Here is a 22067-nt window from a genome sequence, read left to right as displayed (position 1 = left end):
AAAAACATGATGAGAATGGCTTCTATAACAAAACTTGTTTTTGCTTCTCTAAACTATAAAATACAGTTCAAGAACATGTTTCAGATTTTTCTTTTTTGTTTCTTTGTTGATGTGGAAGTTTCAAAAGCAAGAAATTAAAAACATTTATGTTGCACCTTAGTGATGGGTTCTAATTCTTAAAACATGGGTAACTTGTTGGCAAGTAATGGTGGCCCCCAGACAATCTCAGTGTTGAATACACATCTGCGCCACACAATGTCCCACAGCATATCCTGACCTTGTATTAGGAACATCTCCCGATGCTAAGCATGAAAGATTATAAGACATTATTGGGAGATGTTCTCAATACAAGGTTGGGGCACCCCTTTGTGGGGTGCAGATGTGAACTCCTCAGTGTCTGCTGTCCCTACACTAGAAACGCTCCCCCCACACATAAGACCCTTGCAAGTGCTGACTTTTAGAATCTAAAACTACTACTACTTCATCTTTGTAGACCATTCAGATTTCGTCCTCACAGATTTGGTCCACTCACAACCTTTTCAATTATGCATAGGAAACATCTTCCCATAAATAAAAATTATATAGGGATAAGTGGAGTGCAATCCACCTCAAAAATCTGAATTGCAGCCCCCTGCTAATCTACTAGCAGCCCCCCCCCCCCCCCCCAATAAACCGCATCTTGCCCATGAATTTGTCATCAATCCATGGGCAGGATTCAGTCCACCCCTAAAAATCTTAGCTCCACCCTAGGGGTGGACTGAACTATAAAAACCCCTAATATTATAAATACGAAATCAGGAGGTTTTAGGATGCATGCATGTCCACCAACGTGGTAGGAGCCAAGTATTGCCCACAGGGATGCAAACAGATTGGATCATCATCCATGCAATCTGAATTTGAATCTAATCTGATTTTACTGGATTTGAATACCTGTCACATTTTTGAATCAGATTGAAAAATCAAACGGATAGGGGGTGATAGATTCAATTAAAAATATTGGATCATGAGCTGATCTGAGTTCAAATCAAACATATGAATACATAATCAATATACCCTGATTCAAATCCAATAGAATCCATTTGTATACATAACCGATGGATTTTATTTTATTTTTTATTTTTTTATTTCAAAGTTCAATGTATTTGAAAATCAGATAAGGTTATGTTTGGTTTGAAGGAAAAAATAGGGAAAGGAAGGGAAAGATAAGGAAACCATTGCAAATCCTGTATAAATTTCCTTGCTTTTCCCTTCCTTTCCCTACCTTTTCCCTCAGACCAAACATAGCCAAATTCTCCATTTTCTGGGTACGATACTCAAATCAAATAGCATTTGAAAGTTTGACTTCTGACTTTCATCTTGGACAAATAAGACTTAGAATCTGCTTCAAGCACATAGTTTTATACTGAATTTCATTAAAATGTTGCTTCATCGCAATCTATAGAGGGAGAACACAGAGCAAAACCGAGGGAGTTCTTCTTGGCGACTGGTAAGCACATAGTTTTATACTGAATTTCATTAAAATGTTGCTTCATCGCAATCTAGAGAGGGAGAACACAGAGCAAAACCGAGGGAGTTCTTCTTGGCGACTGGTAAAGCAAACCAATGTACAATGAGTATAAATTCATGAGTAATTAAAATCCCACTCCCTTGTCTTAAACTCATCTCATCTACTAATAACAGTCCATAATGAAGACTTATACTCACTGTAGCGGTACGTATTCTCCCTCATTTTATCTCCTCTTCTGTTTTCTCCTCTTAGTTTCATCTTCTCTCCCATCTCCTACGCTCTCCTCCTCCATCCGCTGCAACCCAGATGATAGAAAAGCCCTCTTGAGAATCAAGAATTCGATCAAAGCTCCCGAATACTTCGACTCCTGGATTCTCAACACCGATTGCTGTAACTGGAATGGTGTCGGGTGCAACGCCTATACCAACCGCGTCACCGAACTCCTCTTTTTTGAAATCAACACTCCCTTCCAAATTCCGTCTGCCATTGGAGACCTTCCGTTCCTCGATTCCCTTGACTTCTTTGGCACCAGCAACCTCTATGGATCTATCCCCTACTCCATCACCAAGCTTCAAAACCTCAAAAGACTTCGTATATGGAAAACCACCTGGTCTGGCCCCATCCCCGAATTCCTCAGCCAACTCAGAAACCTGGAGTACCTTGATTTGTCCAGGAATCAGCTCTCTGGTTCGATCCCGGCTTCCCTCGCAGACCTCTACAAACTAACTGAGCTTGACCTTTCATGGAACAAACTCACCGGAAACATACCCGACTCCATCACCAAGCTTCAAAACCTCAAAAGACTTCTTATATGGAACACCACCTTGTCTGGTCCCATCCCCGAATTCCTCAGCCAACTCAGAAACCTGGAGTACCTTGATTTGTCCAATAATCAGTTCTCTGGTTCGATCCCGGCTTCCCTCGCAGACCTCTACAAACTAACTAAGCTTGACCTTTCATGGAACAGACTCACCGGAAACATACCCGACTCGTTCGGGAGATTTAAGGGCGACTCTATTTGGCTCTCTCACAACAAGCTCTCCGGTAAGATTCCTGAATCGTTCGGCGAGTTGGACTGTTACGGGATCTACTTGTCTAACAATAAACTTGTTGGGGATGCATCGATGTTGTTCAAAGAGAACGGAAAGATGCACGCGATAGATTTGTCATGGAATCTGTTCAACTTCGACCTGTCAAGGGTGATGTTCCCGAAGCCGTTAGCATATTTGGATTTGTCCCACAACAGGATCGGAGGGAGTATTCCGAAGGAGATCACTGAATTGGATTTGACATTGCTGAATGTGAGCTATAATCGACTGTGTGGAGAGATCCCGTTTGGTGGGAAAGTTCAGCAGTTCGGCTACGATTCGTTCTCCCATAACCGGTGTCTGTGTGGTCCGCCACTCCCTAAGTGCAAGTAGTCCGTACATGACAACGGAATTTTAAATTCCCAGGGGACATTGCATATTTTGTACTAGGGTAAAATGGTAAAAATACAAAACATAAGGTCTTTGGTTTTCTTCCTTTTTTCCATGTGCTTACCATTTTCTAAGCATCGTATGAATAAACAGTGCATTGTTGAATGCTTTTTTTAAAATTACAACTTTTGTTTGTCTGCAAAGTTCGTTCTATCGTTGTTTGAGACTTTTTGTCCACATACACCTGAAAAACAAAAAAGAAAAAACTGAGTGAAGACGTTCAATCGCTGCCCCATCTTCTATTTATCTTCCTCTCTTATTTCTTTCTCTCGTCCACCTTGCAACGGTAATAAGTTGAATACTTGAATACTTTTGAAGGAGAGAATTGATCGTCGGAATGGACTAATGTGTTTCAATACCAATGCACCAATGCTGGGAAGACTTGGTTTGGATAGAGTATAAATGCAAATATAGAGTGCAAACCTTGTATTTGAGGCTTAGTTTGAAAGGAGTACAAATGCAAATTGAGTCTTTATTTAGAAGGAATACAAATATAAATATGAAAAATGTAAAATCTTGTATTTTGTATAAATTTATACTGTACATATTTGTGTTTATGCTCTTTCCAAATTCAACATAAAATTTTACACAATATTTTTACCAATGGTAGTTCCTTAGTTCGATATAGACGATAGAGGTATTCACATTAAATGTCAAACTGCCCGATCCAATTTAAGTTGGTTGATTTTTCAAAATCATTGATTAGTTTTGTTTTGTATGAAAAAATAAACCAATAATTCAGTTTAGTTTTGATTTTCATGTATAAAAACTGAAGTAAAACTGAACCAATTTTGCATAAAAATTAGTTTCACATAAAAAAATTAATGAATTTAAATATATATTTTGGTTTTATATAAAAACTAAAAAAATAAACTTAAATATAAATAGATATTTAGATAAAGATATTTTAATTTATAATATAGATATAAACAGACTATGGATCGATTTTGTTTCATGGTCAGTCGACTTCAGTTTAATCAATAAACAAATAAACCGACTACCCAACCCGTAAACACCCACGAATTGGATCACCTACAACACCCTCAGATTACATCTTCTACACCGATTCATTAATCTCGTAGACATTTGACAAACTAGATCATAATCCATGTATTTCATCGTTATCCCTTCAAGGAAAAAAGTTTCATCCCAACATAAAAGAATCCCACGTGTCGTGGATTGGTTCTAGTCAATACATACAAGACAGGAAGCCACCTTTTTGCACACAGAGAACGACTTTGATTGGTTAACGTCGCCAAATCATAGACAGTCGCCGTAGCCAAAGTGAACTCAAACTCTCTATGATCAGTAGCACACAGAGAGAGAGAGATGAAAAGAAAACAAAAACAGGTGGAGCACATCTTGCTTGACTATTACCCGATGGAATCGAACCACGTACTCTACACCAACATTGTTTACAGCATCTATCTATAAATTCAACACTCCACTCCTCCATATTCCCTCAAACTCAACACCCAGAAACTTCAAACCTATAGACTAATCGAAGATGAATAGTCACAGTAGCTCTATCTGCAAGACGTCACTCTGTTGTCTCCTTCCCCTCCTCATCTTCTCCTCTTCCCTCCTCTTCCCCACTATCTCTGCTTCCTACGTCCGCTGTCATCCAGATGACAGAAAAGCGCTTCTAGCCATCAAGAAATCCCTCTCCCTTCACATCCCGAAGGACGAGACACCCTGGAACCCCAAGATCGACTGTTGCACATGGGCATATGTCGACTGTAGCGAGGAAACCAACCGGGTACGCATACTCAACATCTACGAAACCAATTTCCACCATATTCCGGCAGCCGTCGGCGACCTCCCTTACCTGGAAAAGCTAATCTTCCATCACCTCGCCACCAAAATTACCGGCTCCATACCCTACTCCATCACCAAACTTCAGAACCTCAAATTGCTTCGCATATTTAACACCACTCTGTCTGGCCCCATCCCTGAGTTTCTCACCCAGCTCAAAAACCTCGAGTACCTCGAATTGTCCAACAACCAACTTTCGGGTCGAATACCAGCTTCCCTCGCCAATCTCAACAAATTAGGAGGACTTGACCTCGGAGGGAATAAACTCACCGGAAGCATACCCAACTCTTTCGGGAGATTCAACACCCAAGGTGGTTTCTTTCTTTATCTATCCCACAACCAGTTGTCTGGTCAGATCCCTAAAGCACTGGGGGAATTGAACTTCACGGGGATTGATCTGTCGTACAACAAGCTTGTTGGGGATGCGTCAATGTTGTTCAAAGAGAATGGAGCGGCACTGTGGATCCATTTATCGAATAACCAACTTGATTTTGATCTTTCCGCGGTGAGGTTTCCGAAGGGGTTGATGGTTTTGGATTTGTCCCACAACAGGATTCGAGGTAGTATTCCAGAGCAAATCACAGAATTGAATTGGCAAGGACTGTATTTGAGTGATAATCGGTTGTGTGGAAAGATTCCATATGGTGGAAATGTGCAGCAGCAAGGTGAGCATGCATTTATCCACAACCGGTGTTTGTGTGGTCCGCCACTCTCCACCAAGTGTAAGTAGTCCTGCAGCCGTGAATGGCAACAGACGAGAGTTTGGATTTTTCCTGTCTACGTTCTGCCGGAAAAGCAAACTTCAAGTTAGTTAATTGTGCTGGATGGAATGCTGGTTCGACTGGTCGGACTTGATACTGTGTGTTTGTAATGAAAATTTTACATCGGTTTCCAGTAACTTTCCACTTCCAGTTTGACTTATAGCAACTTAATAATCCACCAATTTCTCTGAAGATTTCCTTTTATATGATTAATAGTCCATCACTTCATCCCCAGTTTCATCAAATTGAATTTGCAAAGGGAAGACTTGAATGTTTAATAACAATCGTATGAGAAACTTGGGTTTGAGAATTGAACCTCTCGACCATTGACCAGAGTAACATACTGTGGCCTACCCAGTAATTAATACTGCGCAGAATACACCGCTGGTGTTAATTTGTTTTAATTGTGGCAGGGAATTGCAAAAGAACTCCTATCAAAGGAAAGGCATCTACTTCACAAAGGTCACATTTGTCATTGAAATTCCAATTCAAGTTGTAGAAGTTAGGTTGACTCCACCCTTCTGAGGATCGAATTTGTCTGTTATTGGTTGCAATTACAAAAACGCCCACATCTGAAGTGTAGGGTGTTCCCTCTACAAGACAAAGTACTCTCGCCATTGGTGGTCTAGACGACCCAAATTCGTAATTAGTCCGTATGCTTGTGGTCCATGACATATATGGTTAGTAAAATGTGCAATCACAATAAAACTATAATACAGAAAAATTTGTATAATTCAAGAATGAAAAGCATGATAAAATTTGATCAAAGCTGATGGAGGACGATTTGGCTCAACCCCATGAGCCCAGGACACGTGCACATGATCTGACTTGGTGAACAGTCCAGCCTAGTAGTACGGTCCCGATTCGGCATGGAGGAAACGCCAAGTCAAAGACAATCAAATCGCCGAGGGCTAATACATCGGTGAGTCAGTCCCCCGCCTAGCTCGGAGAGCCCGGACTCTCCTCTAAGGGATGTCAAGCTTTTACCCACTTGGGAAGGAGCACCTCGGTGCTTCGAGGCAGGGACCCATCTGCCCTGAAGCACCCCAGTTTGTGGCAGCTCAACAAGCCGCATGAGGGAAGGCAGGAAGATCTCTTGTCCGACTGCCATACCAGACAAATCTGGTGATAGCAACCGTGTCCCTCGTCAGGCAACATCGTGCCTGCCACCTTTAGAAGGTGTCCTACACCTGACAGACACGTACCCAGTGGTGACGGCCCCACGCGTGCCACCTCAGCCCTTCCAATAATGGTTGCGGCAGGTTGGTAGTGACGGTTATACCCGCCCTGTCAGAGGCCAACGGGGAGAGGTAACAGATTTCTGCTATAAGGAGTTTAGCATCAAGGCGAGAGGGGGATTCATCTACAATACGCACGCTATCTCCACTCTTAGTCTTCATCTTCCTCCTTGCTTCTCCTACCAAGTACTAACTTAATCATCGGAGTATTCCAATCGGATAACTCCCTCCGGGAATTTTCTTCTCAAGTATCTTCCAAGAGCCACGTGAGCACCAGCTAGGAGTGATTGGATCACGCTACATCATTTGGCGTCGTCTATGGGAAATGCTTCGGAAAGCCTTTCTCTAAACTTTCACATCTTTTTACTCTCCAAAAACTCAACGCTCATGGCATCCTCAAGTAATATCGGACGAAGCACTGAGATGAATAACACTAGGGAACAGCCCCAGCTTCCTATTGTTTGCATCGGATAGTTCACCATCCCCCTCTCAGCGGACGGGATCCCTAGTTTGAACGTGCCTCTTGTAGGGGCACCCGTCATTGCTCCGCTCCCTACCACAGTCGGAACAACCGTCACTAAACCCTTGATTGTGCCCCCAGCGGCCAGCCCGAACCAGCTGGAAGATTTGGTGCAGTGCATGCGGACCATGTAGGCTCAAATGTAGCAGTTTCAACAATTTCAGATTTATCAACAGCACGTGCTACACCAAGTCTCCTAGTACCAATATCAGCAGCAATTCTCTCAATTGCCCCAACCTCAGCATCAGCAGCCACAACTCCCTCCTCGGCACTCGGCCTCGCAACAAGCCAGGTCTCGCCGCCAGGAGGAGCACCTTTCTCACCAAGGAGAGGCCCCCCAGAACCCTCCTAGGAGCCAGACCTCCTCCCATAGCAGACGTGGAAGAATAGCCACTCTGGCCTCACCGCGGGCAGTCAGGTCGGGAGGACCTCATCTCACCAGGTCCATGTCTCCTCAGCCCTCGAAGCCCGATACCTCGTTCCTAGAGAACCAGTTTGAGATCCTGGCCACAAGCTCCAAGCAGGATCCCACTGTCCGCAACCAACACTAGCAGCCTGAGCTACTTCTGGCACACACCATTCCTGACAACACGGAGGTGAGCAGCACCAACGCCGAGCCCGCCAAGAAGCAAAGACGTCACCACTGAGCTCGCCGATCTGCCACCCACGACCTGCCCGAGCTCGGGGGCAAAGAAGAGGTAAGCTCGGGCGAAGCCAAGGCACCCCTCCTTTCATTCCAGTCCCCCTATCTCCCGAGCTCCTAGCAGTCCCAATGCCTAATGACTTCAAGCTCCCCTCTCTTGACAAGTACGACGGGTCGTTCGACCAAAACGATCACGTGGGCGCTTTTCAGTTGTAGATGCCCTTGGAGAGAGCTAGTGAGTCGTGCATGTGCGTGGACTTCTCCACCACTTTTAGAGGAGCAGCTCGTACATGGTACCTGAACTTGGCACCTGGATCGATAGGAAGTTGGGCGCAGTTAATGCAAACCTTCGCGTCCCACTTTGTTACTAGCAAGCGGTGTCCACGAACTAAAGAAAGTCTCCTCAGCATAGTGTAGAGAGAGGGAGAATCCACCGAAGTTACATCAAGCGGTTCAATGATAGTTGTATGCAGATACCACACCTGGACCCTGCCGTGCACCTTGCAGCAGCTAAGAAGGGCGGGACACACAAAGAGTTTAAGTGGCACATGGTCGTCAACCAACCAGCGACCATAACCGAGTTCCTGAAGCTTGCGGATAGGTTCATAGCCACCGAGGAGGAGATAAACCAAAAAGGTGAGGGTGCGCCCGAAAAAAGGAAGAGGGAATGAGAGCTTTCCAGCCAAGGGGATAGCCGAAAGAAAAATGACACAGCTCGGGGGGCAAAGCCGGGTCAGTTTTTCCGACCTCCTGTAGCGAACCGAGCTGAAATCCTGATGGCGATCAAGGATGCCCCGTACGTGAAGTGGCCACCCCGTCTTAGGGGTCATCCGAATGAAAGAAATAAGAATCTGTATTACAGTTTTCACAAAAATCACCGTCACAGTATCGAGAGTTGTAAAAACCTCCACGACGAGATAGAGGAGCTCATCCGTCGCGGATATCTAAGAAACTTTGTATAGAATAATAATAATAGTAATAAAATAGGTCGGCAAGGGAAGCAGGGTAAGTATGCCCCCGAGTCCAGTAGCAGGTCGGCCGAGCAACCGCAGAGGCAGCATCCGGAGGAGAGGCCAGTTTAGGGAACCATCCACATGATAGTGGGAGGTTCGATCGTTGCGGGTTGCACTTTAGTGGTAGCTCGAACGTCGGTTCATGAGGCCACCCGGGAGGAGCAGAACCCCCTAAAGCGGCCGAGAACAGAAGAGCCAACTTTCTTCACAAAAGATGATGCGCGGGGATTCCACTACCCCCACGATGACGCGCTCGTAATAAAGCTAAGAATCAACGACTTCGAGGTCAGGCGCGTACTCGTAGACTCAGCTAGCTTAGCCGACATCCTCCTCAAAGCTGCGTTTGACTAGCTCCAGTTGCAAAGAGGCGACTTGAAGCCCGCAGACACTCCTTTGGTAGGCTTCAGTGGAGAAGAAGTCCAACCCCTTGGGAATATAACAGTACCTCTGGAAGTCGGTACGTGGCCTTGTGTGGTCAGATTCAAGCATGAATTCTTGGTGGTCGTGACACCCTCCCCCTACAATGCCATAATAGGTCGACCAATCACCCATGTCCTATAGGCAATGGTCTCCACTTACCATTTGGCTATGAAGTTTCCAACAAACTTTGGTGTGGGGGTAGCACGGAGTGACCAGCTTGAATCCCGTAAGTGCTACATCGCCACCCTGAAGGGAAAAACCAAGGTAGCTGATGACCTCGAGCTAGAGCGGCCTATGGAGCAAGGCGAAGAACGAGCCGCACCCATAGAAGAAACAGTCGCAATTCCGACCTCAACGGTAAACCCAGCTCGGATGCTTCAAATCGGCGCTTCCGTCCAAGAACCTTTACGATCCGAACTGGTAAGTTTCTTACTTCAAAATTTAGATATTTTTGCATGGTCCGCGATAGAGATGCCTGGTATAGACCCCGAACTCATAACTCACAAGCTGAATACTGATCCTGTAGTTAGGCCCGTTAGATAGAAGAAACGCAATCTAGCCCCGGAGCGGTGGAAAGCGGTCGACGAGGAGGTCGAAAAGCTCCTCGCAACTGACTTCATAAGAGATGTCCACTACCCGAGCTGGGTAGCCAACCCCGTCCTGGTAAAGAAGGCCAATGGCAAGTGGTGCATGTGCATCGACTACACCGACCTGAATCGGGCTTGCCCAAAAGACTGCTTCCTGCTCCCCAGAATCGATCGCTTGGTGGACGCAACCTCAAGGCATGAGTTGCTAAGTTTCTTGGACGCCTATTCGGGCTATAACCAAATCATTATGGACCCGGCGGACGAAGAAAAGACTGCCTTCATCACGGAATTTGGCCTATACTATTACAAGGTTATGCCCTTCAGGTTGAAAAACGCAGGGGCAACCTTTCAAAGGCTTGTAAATAAGTTGTTTGCGTCGTTAATCGGCAGAAAAGTAGAATGCTATGTAGATGACATGGTCGTCAAAACTCAACTCTCACATGAATTAATACAAGATTTGCACACTGTTTTTGAAATTCTGCGTAAATTTAATATGAGACTGAACCCAAATTAGTGTGTGTTTGGTGTGACTTCGGGCAAGTTCCTAGGATACATCGTTAATCGGCGCAGCATCGAAGCCAACCCATATAAGATTAAGGCCATTTTAGATATGAAACCACCCCAGAAGCTGAAGGAGGTTCAGAGGTTGAATGCCTGCATAGCCGCCCTGAGCCGCTTCATGTCTAAATCGGCAGACCACTGTCTGTCGTTCTTTAAGGCAATTAAGAGCAAAGGGTTCGAATGGACCCAAGACTGCCAGCTCGCGTTCGATGAGCTCAAGAAATACCTCGCTAGTGTGCCGACATTAACCCAGCCCGAGGAGGGCGATGTTTTAGAACTATACCTCTCGGTGAGCGACGAAGTGGTCAATGCGGTACTAATAAGGGAAGTAGATCGGGTCCAATGACCCATCTATTATGTTAGTAAAGTATTGCAGGGAGCAGAAATGAGATACCCGGAGATGGAAAAGCTAGCATACGCATTGATAATCGCAGCTCGGAAGCTCCACCTGTACTTCCAAGCTCATACTGTTATCGTCCTCACCGACAAACATCTGAGGCAAGTATTTCTTAAGCCCAAGGTCTCTGGTCGATTGATGAAGTGGGCCATTGAGCTCAGCGAGTACGACCTCCAGTACAAGCCGCGAACTACCATTAAGGCCCAATCCTTAGCAGATTTCATAGCTGAATGCACATTCAGCTCCGAAGTCCCTAGGCCGGTTGAGCACAAGGCTCCAAGCTCGGGTGAGCCCGAAGCTCCCAGGTTGGTCGAGTCCGAACCCCGTGAGGTAGCAGCCAGTGTGGCATCTCTCCTAGCTCGGCCAACTGCGATCTGGGATGAGGAGCCCTGGATCTTTCACATAGATGGCTCCTCGAACCAATAGGGCAGCGGAGCCAGAATAGTTCTACATGGCCCAAGCAGCACGAAACTGGAATACGTGCTACGCTTCGAGTTCGCGGCGTCTAACAATGAAGTAGAGTACAAGGCATTGATAGCTTGACTAACCCTAGCCAGAGAAGTAAAAGCAAAGCACATTGTTATCTGCAGCGACTCCCAGCTCGTGGTTAACCAGGTCACCGGCGAGTATGAAGCTCACGAGCCAACCATGATTGCCTACTTGACCAAATTTAGAGAGACCCTGCTCGACTTCCAATCACACTTCATTAGACAGATCCCTAGGTCAGAGAATGCTGAGGCCGACGCCCTGTCCAAGTTAGCCAGCACTAGCGACATCACCATGAGAACCGTGTACATAGAGGACCTGTCTCGGCCTGGGGGGCAGAGGAGGTCGCTCCCATCGTTCAAGTAGAGACGACCTGGATTAACCTGCTCGTGAGCTACTTGCTACACGGGACCCTCCCTGCAGATCACAATGCAGCCAGAAGGGTGCAGCGCCAAGCAGCTAAATAAGTCATGATAGACGAGCAGCTGTACAAGAGATCCTACACGCTCCCCTACTACATTGCTTGCGGCCTACTGGAGCCGAACTCGTACTCTACGACACTCATGAGGGGTTGTGCGGCGGGCACTTGGGGGGCAGGGCCCTTGCCCAGAAAGCGCTTCGACAAGGGTATCATTGGCTAACAATGAAGGCAGATGCCATTGAACTTGTTAGAAAATGTGACAAATGCCAGAGACATGCCAATATTCACCACCAACCCGCTGTCGACCTCAACTATCTCACCAGTCCGTGGCCCTTTGCATAGTGGGGCATCGATCTACTCGGGCCATTCTCACCAGCAACGGGTGGAAGGAAGTTCTTAGTGGTAGCAGTGGACTATTTTACCAAGTGGGTAGAAGCCGAACCCCTTGTAACGATCATAGCTCGAACCGTGTACATAGAGGACCTGTCTCGGCCTGGGGGGCAGAGGAGGTCGCTCCCATCGTTCAAGTAGAGACGACCTGGATTAACCTGCTCGTGAGCTGCTTGCTACACAGGACCCTCCCTGCAGATCACAATGCAGCCAGAAGGGTGCAGCGCCAAGCAGCTAAATAAGTCATGATAGACGAGCAGCTGTACAAGAGATCCTACACGCTCCCCTATCTACATTGCTTGCGGCCTACTGGAGCCGAACTCGTACTCTACGACACTCATGAGGGGTTGTGCGGCGGGCACTTGGGGGGCAGGGCCCTTGCCCAGAAAGCGCTTCGACAAGGGTATCATTGGCTAACAATGAAGGCAGATGCCATTGAACTTGTTAGAAAATGTGACAAATGCCAGAGACATGCCAATATTCACCACCAACCCGCTGTCGACCTCAAGTATCTCACCAGTCCGTGGCCCTTTGCATAGTGGGGCATCGATCTACTCGGGCCATTCTCACCAGCAACGGGTGGAAGGAAGTTCTTAGTGGTAGCAGTGGACTATTTTACCAAGTGGGTAGAAGCCGAACCCCTTGTAACGATCATAGCTCGAAATTTCCAAAACTTCTTTTGGAAAAACATCGTATGCCACTTCGGATTACCTCGGGTATTGATTTTCGACAACGACAAATAGTTTGAAGACATCAAATTCCAAGACTGGTGCCAAGACATGGGAATCCGACAAAACTTTACTTCAGTCGCACACCCTCAAGCAAACGGTCAGGCATAAGTAATGAACAAAGCCATCCTCTGCGGATTAAAGGCACAGTTGGACCGAGCTAAAGGATTGTGGACAGATGAACTACCCAGTGTTCTATGGGCATACCGGACCACGGAGAAGACTGCTACGGGAGAAACACCCTTCAATGTCACCTACAACACTGAAGCAATAATCCCTTCAGAGATCGAAGTGCCTATGCTATGACTAGAAGCATATAGTGATCAAACAAACGAAGATGAGCTACGCACCAACCTCGATCTACTTGATGAAGTAAGGGACCTCGCGTACATAAGGACCGCAGCTTACCGACAGAGAGTAGCTTGGTACTATAATGTCAGGGTCAAGAGATGGAACCTCCGCGTTGGCGACCTGGTCCTTCGTAAAGTTATGGTACTCGAGCCTGGCGCTGGCAAGCTCGGGTCCAATTGGGAAGGTCCCTACCGAGTGAAGCGAGTGCTCAGGGAAGGAACATACGAGCTCGAGACCCTTGAAGGGAAACAAGTACCTCAGGCATGGAATAAGACAATACTATCTGTATCAACCGAGTAGGCCACAAGCCGCTCCCAAAAACCAAGGGCAAAAATGTCGAGATAACATAACCTCGGTAAAATAAGACTTGGTCGCCTTTGAGGCACTGGCAAACCTCAAAAATAAACTATAAGTCACCCCCTGAACCTAAGGGCAAAGAACGCCGAGCTGACATGACCTCGGCACAATAGGATCTAGCTGCCTCTATGGCATGGGCAGACTCCGAGAGTGGGTCACAATCCACTCCTCCAGCCTAAGGGCTAGAACGCCGAGATAATGAAAAGACCTCAGTAGCATACAATATCTAGTTGTCTCATTGGCATAGCCTAAATGCTTGCAATACCTAAGGCACAGGCACTTCGACTAGGAACCTTGTGACGGATAGCCCGCCTTGGCATGCAACAAGTTAAACCTGTAAGAGACAACCAATGCCAACTTAACCCGAGTGCAGACAGGTCAGGCATGTACCCTACTATGTCACTCACCTCGATGTACACAACGCTACCCCTACTAAGTGTTGGAATACAGTTCGGGACCACGATGGTTGAGGAACCCACACTCCGAGTAATCATCCTAGTAGCCTAACAGTTCAGAGTAAGACAACCACTTTGGCAAGTAAAAGAAAATTGCGCAAGTATTTGGCGAAAAATGTTCTTCATTATATAGGCTCCACTACACTACATAATCACATTCAATACATAAGAGAGGAAAATCGAGCTCGCAGGCCCAGAATACAAGGAGCGCTTGACTACTTGGGAGGCTCATCGGCCTTACTCGGGGTTTCTTCAGGGGTTTCCTCAGAAGAATTAATCAGATCGGTGGCGTCAGCCTCCCCGTTGCTGCCATTGTCTTCAGAGTCTGTGTCATCCGTGGCCTGGTGTGCCATGCCATCTGTGATGTTGAAAGAAGTGAAGGCACTTATATCCAGATCGGGGTAGGTATGCCTTATCCACCATCGGCCGAGCTTGAACCCCCTACGGTAGGCCTTTGACATTACGTTATCGAACCGCAAGGAATTGACGTAGTCGATGACCTTGGTCTATTCTAGAGCATCATGAAAGATTTCTGTTTTCTCCTCGATATCGGCCTTGAGAGACTCCACCTCGCGTTCTAGGGCCTCCTTGGTTCCCTTGAGGGCCTACATCTTGAGCTGCGAAGCTTTTCACCTTGAGCTTTGGGGCTTCTTGACCAACTCGGAGCCCATTCATCTCTGCCTTCAGTCTATCTTGTTCTCGGGCTAGCTCCTCCCTCTCTAGTGCCAAGGTGTCATTCAGACTTTTCTGGGCGGCGGCAACACTCTCCAATTGATGGACCTTGTTCTGTGTTGCCTTCAGCTCGGCATGCGCCATACAGGATGACTCCTTAGTAGCCAAAGCGCACCTCAGGTGTTTATCAGATTGGAAAGTTAAGGCGTGTACGACGGTGCTCGCCTAACAGAAGGGAACTAGTCAGCAAAAAAAATAAAAGAAAAAAATAAAAAAAGGGGAGAATGCAGAGAAGTGAGATAAAGTGTTTGCTCACAAAAAATGAACTTACCACCATGATGTGGGTTGCCGCGTGACCTCCGAGCTGACCTGGGGAGAGTTTGGCCTAGCTCATGACTTCTGCATTGGTGACGCCCCTCTTGCTTCGATCGAGGCTAACCTCGGGATCCAAGATGGGCTCCTCCTCTTCGGTCCCTAAGCTGGACGCTGCCGCGTCTGCAATATGCTGAGCCAACCCCTCTGTAGCCTTAGCGGCTACCCCAACTGAGCTCAGGGCCTCAGTAGTAACCCCGGATGGCTCATTCTCCAACCCCCTCACAGCCTCAGGTCTTTGGGGTGGAAAGTCACCCTTCAGATCTATCACCGGAGGGACACTGTTCAGCCCAGTCTAGGGGCAGGAGCCCGAGAATGATCGGGTTCGGGGAAGGGAACCCTCGGTGACTCCACATGGGCCCTTTTAGCGACCTTCTTTGTAGTCCACTTCTTCCTCCTCTTCACTTGGTTAAGGAGCCGGGTAGCCGTGATTCTCTCTTCTTCGTCCATGGGGCCTACAAAAAAGTTGGCATTAGTAAATCCAAAAACGACAAGCAGATAAAAACAAAGCGCCAAAAGACAGAAGCAGACCTACCCGAGCTCAAACCGGCCTGAACGAGCTTCTCTTCGGTGATGTATTCCCGATGATCGAGCTCAGCTTGAGCCCATGAGTGGAAGGCCTCCCACGTCTACTGGTTGAGGGCGATGCTGGTCGCCTGGGTAGCCACCCTCTAGCTGGTAAGGAAAGGCCATCTTGTGCTGGCCCAGACCATAAGGTAGTCCAGGTTCCAAGCCAGAACCTTGCTCGGGAACTTATGCAGTAGCTTAAAGCCTAGGCGAGGAGATAAGTAGTAGACCTGCCCGTGCTCAGGGGGAGCGCTAGAGGTGCTCTTTTTTATCAGCAGTATGGAGCAGAGTATGTTCGCATCCAAAGAAACAACTTTTCATGGCAGAGGGAAATGGTCCCCACTAAATTCCGAATGGAGTTGGGGTGGAGCTGATCCAACGTGATATTGAAACACCTTAACACCTCGGGGATAAGGGGGTGAAGAGGCAGACGAAGCCCACCAACGAGTTGTTCCCTGAAAATCACGACCTCATCCAGACCATGCTCCCAGGGGAAATTACTGGTGGGAAGGTTGTAGTCGTACTTAGAAGCAAGGTTGAACTGCTAGATGAGGTCTTGAAGCCTCTCCAATGTCAGAGTAGAGGGACCAAACTGGTCTGGCACCCGACCTCGATGGGAGGTGGACGCCAACTTACTTGAAGCTGCCCATGCTTCATGGGCAGGTCAGGCCGGGGAAGGGTCACCATGACCCGAAGTGCCCACCCCGGGCACATCCGAGAAGCTACTCTCACTAGACATAAGGAGGGTGGGCTAAGAAAAGAGGAAAGAAAAGGAAAGGAAAGACTCAGAGAATCACATGAAATAGGCGAAAACGAGCTGAAAAGACTCAAGTTAGAGACTTCACGCGAGCTCAAAGCGAAAGCTACTTAGCAGCAAAAAGAATGCCAGAACCCCACTATTTATAGACACGGGCCCAGTGACCAACAGTCAGGATTGGATCAATCCAACGGACCTCAAAGAAACTGGCTGCGGGGCTCCCGACACGAATTTAATTTAGCGCATTTTTTCGCGTCCGTGCAACATAAAGTGCCTGACATCCACGCGTGAGTTGCACGAGACGTGGGTTTTTTCCCGTAAAGAACCAAATGCCCAGCCGGTCCAGCCATTGAATCGCCTAGCACGATAGTGTGAGTAACCGAGCCAAATCCGCCAACGAACCATGAACTCCCCGCATTGGGGCCCCCATCCCCAGCACGGGGAGTAGGGGGCAATTGATGGAGGACGATTTGGCTCAACCCCATGAACCCAGGACACATGCGCATGACCTGGCTTGGTGAACAGTCCAACCTAGCAGCACGATCCCGACTCGGCACGGAGGAAATGCCAAGTCAAAGACAGTCAAATCACCGAGGGCTAATACCTCGGTGAGTCAGTCCCCCGCCTAGCTCGGAGAGCCTAGACTCTCCTCTAAGGGACGCCAAGCTTTTACCCACCTGGGAAGGAGCATCTCGGTGCTTCGAGGCAGGGACCTATCTGCCCTAAAGCACCCCAGTTTGTGGCAGCTCGGCGAGCTGCATGAGGGAAGGCAGGAAGATCTCCTGCCCGACCGTCGTACCAGACAAATCTGGTGACAGCAGCCATGTCCCTCGACAGGCAGCGTCGTGCCTGCCACCTTTAGAAGGTGTCCTACACCTGACAGACACGTACCCAATGGTGACGGCCCCGCACGTGCCACCTCAGCCTTGCCAATAACGGCTACAGCAGGTTGGCAGTGACGGTTATACCCGCCCTGTCAGATGCCAACGGGGAGAGGTAACAGATTTCTGCTATAAGGAGTTTAGCATCAAGGCGAGAGGGGGATTCATCTATGGTACGCGCGCAATCTCCACTCTTAGTCTTCATCTTCCTCCTTGTTTCTCCTACCAAGTACTAACTTAATCATTGGAGAGTTCCCGCCGGATAACTCCCTTCGGGAATTTTCTTCTTCTCAGGTATCTTCCAGGAGCCAAGTGAGCGCCAGATAGGAGTGACCGGATCACGCTACATCAAAAGCAAACATATATGATACCATTAAAACAACAATTCAAATTGAAAATAAATCAAATGTCTTGTACGTAGACTTGAAAAGCTTTAAACAGTGCTTTCGAATCATCGTTGATCCGGATGGTCGGACCATTTGGCCCAGAAACCATTCATGCAACTCGTTTCATTTCACCCTTAATCCATTCTTAGGCCAAAAATAGTTGACTTGATCAGAGAACCGCTGACCCAAGTGGTTGAACCATCGACCTGTTAAGAAGAAGAAGAAGAAGAAGAAGAAGAAGAAGAAAAAAAAACAAGATTTGCACTTTTGCAAAGGTTGGAGAGAAATCAAATCTCAGGTTTGAGATATGTGACTGTTCCCGCTGCATCTGTTGTCGCCACCATCACCATCGTCATTGCCGGCCGGTGAACTTCAGATCCTCCTCCTTCTTCCCTCCTTGGCTCCTTCCCTCCTTTTCTTTCTCTCTTTCATTTTCTTTGTTTCCTTTCTCTCCTTTCTTTCTTTATTTCCTTTTCTTCTTTCTTTCTTTCTTTCTTCTGTTTTCTTTTTAGCCGACAACTACATAGTCTCTCTTTTCTCATATTGATAGAAGCCTAAAAGTTGCCCTAATAATCCAACCCCACCTGATTTTTTTTACTTGGATATTCAAACCGTTAACCCAGAAAACCGTGGTCATAGCGGTTCTATTTCCGGATCATTTTTAAAACCTTGATTTAATATTGGGTATATCCTATAAGCTTAGCACAAAAAAAAAAGACCGAAAAGCACCAAGACAGACATACTGAGAAGTAAAAAAGGGATCAAATACTCAAAAATAGGGGTATTAACAGTCTGATTTAGAGAAGATCTCATTCCAAAACCAATAAATTACTGTGAAAATCAAACAAAATCAAACTATTTTGGTCCCAAGGTCCCGACCAGCAGGTTAGTAAGATCTGCTGGTTGTAGTGGAGACTTAGGATTGAATCCCGCCTGTACCTGGGTTGGGGATAGCAGTTTGGGGGATGGGCTACCCTCGTTGTGTATCCCCTTGGAGCTGAAAAGAAAAAGAAAAGAACATTTTGGTCTGGTTTCTATATGGTTTGTTTATTCTATTGTTCTATTGGGCTTAATCCAATCAGAAAGCCCAAATACATTCCTACATAAATGACAAACAAAATTCAAATATCAAAATGAATTGTTAACTAATGCCACCTTTTAAAGTCATAAATTTCATTCACAATTTAACAAACATAAACATATCCTTGGGCACATCAAATTACAATTTATTTTCATTGAAATGTTGAGTATGAAGTCCTCAAGAAACACACCGCTATTTTATCCAATGCAATGAGGGTATATATGATTCTTTTTTTATTTTCACTCTTTTTTTCTTTTTATTGAAGAAGCTAAGAGATATCATTTTCTTTTGTTTAGTTCTTTTTCTATAACTTGACATTTTATTTTTATTACTAGACCAAACGTAATACATTATTGGTTCTGTAATACAATGGTTTGATCTGATTTTATTTTTATTACTAGAAATGTTTGATTTGGTCTTAAATTTTTTTAAAAAATAATTTATTTATTTCATCTGAAATTTTCTCTAAACGAAAACAAATATTTATTTCAAAGGAAAAAAGTACTTTCTCTGATTTGATAGATTTACCTTGTTTTTTTTTCTCATATATATATCTATTTATATTTGAACATGGATTAATGCCGGGAAAAGCAAATATTATTTTATAAATGTTCATTTTATTGCTACAATTAACCAATGTTTTATTTTGTTGTAGTGTCAGCATAGCAAAACCCCATCGCATTTGCATGATGAAACCGAAGAAAGTTTGTAATCAAAACACAGGAGAACAAGCCATGGTTTTTTATAATCCTGTGTTTGACATCAAGCACACAGACAAAGAAACCAAGGGAAACCATATTCCATTTTCTTTAATCAGTAGCGTAATTACTTCTGCTATTATCTGTGAAGAAAACTTTTAATTTTGGTTTCCCATTTCCCAATTCTGTGACTGCTGTTACCACAACTGCTTGGAAGAAAGACAGTTCACAAGCAATTAGATAAGTTATATTAAAGGGACAGTTCCACTGAGAGAATCCTAAAGACAAAAATTCATTAACTTGTTAATGGAAACAATTCTTCCAAATGGATTTACTAGCCCCTGCACCCAACAAAACCCAAACACCCCATGGAAAGTAAAAAGAACATGGAATAATGGAAATGAGTAAGTTTTCTCCCCTTTACTTGTTGAACTCCACACCCAAGGTTATATTAGAACAATTTAACTTGGGACTCTGCAAATAAATGTGAAAGAAAATACAAAAACAGAGCATAATACAAGTAATCAAGATTTCAGATTATTGGTTTCTCCTCTTATTTGATAAGTTCTAGCCACATTCATACCTTGGGAACGGGTTTCAGTCATAATTTCCCATATTTCTTTGTTGTCTCCATCCACATGAAGTTGCGTTCAATATGTGGCTTTATTGAATTCACAGGCTGGAGATGGCCAAATAATTCTCTTACATGCACTTTGAATGTGAAGAATCAGATTTCTCTGGTTTGGGATGATCCAATAATATACCCTAACTTTCCCATACCACCAAAATAGATGCAAATGGATTGGGACCACTCTAAGGAGTGTTTCAGGGTCCATCTTTCTTCTTTACTACTTTTTTCTCTCTTACTATGGCTCTCAAGGATCAAGCATGTATTAAACCTGTTTAGAGAGGCTATTATTTTCTAAGAAAATAGGTCCTTTTCTTCAACTGATAGAAGAGTTTAAGATTTGAATAAACCAAAATTCTGATATTGCAAAAAATTCCCACAGAGTTGATTAACCTTTAAGCAGAAAATTCATAGAGAAAAAGAAAGAAAAGAAAAATAAAAAAAAAAAGATGTAAGCAATGGCTGATCACATGGTAGGAGGTTCTCAACTACATTAAAACAAATCAGCAGTATATACTTTTGTTGTTAACATTGAAAGTTTTAGTGCCTATGACTAAGCAAAATCATCCATTTGATTAGAAACAAATCTAAACATCTAGAAAATGTCATTAAAGTCCAATTAACCAACAATAATTCTGTCAAAACATTTAAGGCAATTAAGAGCAAAGGGTTCGAATGGACCTAAGACTGCCAGCTCGCGTTCGATGAGCTCAAGAAATACCTCGCTAGTGTGCCGACATTAACCCAGCCCGAGGAGGGCGATGTTTTAGAACTATACCTCTCGGTGAGCGACGAAGTGGTCAATGCGGTACTAATAAGGGAAGTAGATCGGGTCCAATGACCCATCTATTATGTTAGTAAAGTATTGCAGGGAGCAGAAATGAGATACCCGGATATGGAAAAGCTAGCATACGCACTGATAATCGCAGCTCGGAAGCTCCGCCTATACTTCCAAGCTCATACTGTTATCGTCTTCACCGACAAACATCTGAGGCAAGTATTTCTTAAGCCCAAGGTCTCTGGTCGATTGACGAAGTGGGCCATTGAGCTCAGCGAGTACGACCTCCAGTACAAGCCGCGAACTACCATTAAGGCCCAATCCTTAGCAGATTTCATAGCTAAATGCACATTCAGCTCCGAAGTCCCTATGCCGGTTGAGCACAAGGCTCCAAGCTCGGGTGAGCCCGAAGCTCCCAGGTCGGTCGAGTCCGAACCCCGTGAGGTAGCAGCCAGTGTGGCATCTCTCCTAGCTCGGCCAACCACGATCTGGGATGAGGAGCCCTGGATCTTTCACATAGATGGCTCCTCGAACCAATAGGGCAGCGGAGCCGGAATAGTTCTACATGGCCCAAGCAGCACGAAACTGGAATACGCGCTACGCTTCGAGTTCGCGGCGTCTAACAATGAAGCAGAGTACAAGGCATTGATAGCTGGACTAACCCTAGCCAGAGAAGTAAAAGCAAAGCACATTGTTATCTACAGCGACTCCCAGCTCGTGGTTAACCAGGTCACCGGCGAGTATGAAGCTCACGAGCCAACCATGATTGCCTACTTGACCAAATTTAGAGAGACCCTGCTCGACTTCCAATGACACTTCATTAGACAGATCCCTAGGTCAGAGAATGCTAAGGCCGACGCCCTGTCCAAGTTAGCCAGCACTAGCGACATCACCATGAGAACCATGTACATAGAGGACCTGTCTCGGCCTGGGGGGCAGAGGAGGTCGCTCCCATCATTCAAGTAGAGCTAACCTGGATTAACCTGCTCATGAGCTGCTTGCTACACGGGACCCTCCCTGCAGATCACAATGCAGCCAGAAGGGTGCAGCGCCAAGCAGCTAAATAAGTCATGATAGACGAGCAGTTGTACAAGAGATCCTACACTTTCCCCTATCTAC

At 45.8% G+C, this 22067-nt stretch overlaps 1 protein-coding gene and 2 pseudogenes across 2 annotated transcripts; 2 read left to right on the top strand and 1 right to left on the bottom strand.

The window, feature by feature from the left end:
* Window positions 1-22067, bottom strand: part of LOC148872622 (leucine-rich repeat protein FLOR 1-like) — a 99134-nt pseudogene that overhangs the window by 38623 nt on the left and 38444 nt on the right.
* LOC148872627 (polygalacturonase inhibitor-like) lies at window positions 1687-2928 on the top strand. Its single transcript, XM_088968052.1, has 2 exons — window positions 1687-2271; window positions 2488-2928. The coding sequence occupies exons 1-2, from the start codon at window positions 1687-1689 to the stop codon at window positions 2926-2928; spliced, it is 1026 nt and encodes a 341-aa protein (XP_088824178.1).
* Window positions 4441-5770, top strand: LOC148872626 (polygalacturonase inhibitor pseudogene; annotated as a pseudogene). Its single transcript, XR_016108323.1, has one exon. The product of XR_016108323.1 is annotated as a polygalacturonase inhibitor pseudogene (transcript).

This window comes from Nelumbo lutea, chromosome 2 (assembly GCF_056320005.1).
Source record: "Nelumbo lutea isolate HS-2025 chromosome 2, American lotus-T2T, whole genome shotgun sequence".
In the NCBI taxonomy this organism is placed as follows: Eukaryota; Viridiplantae; Streptophyta; class Magnoliopsida; order Proteales; family Nelumbonaceae; genus Nelumbo; species Nelumbo lutea.
The sequence above is the reverse complement of the archived record's forward strand: the minus strand, read 5'-3'. Positions and strand labels throughout refer to the sequence as shown.

Excerpts from the sequence above, each read along its gene's own strand:
- LOC148872627 (XM_088968052.1), top strand. The coding sequence starts at position 1,687 with ATGAAGACTTATACTCACTGTAGCGGTACGTATTCTCCCTCATTTTAT. Across the intron at positions 2,272-2,487 it reads GGAACAAACTCACCGGAAAC|ATACCCGACTCGTTCGGGAG; the intron begins ATACCCGACTCC and ends CTCACCGGAAAC.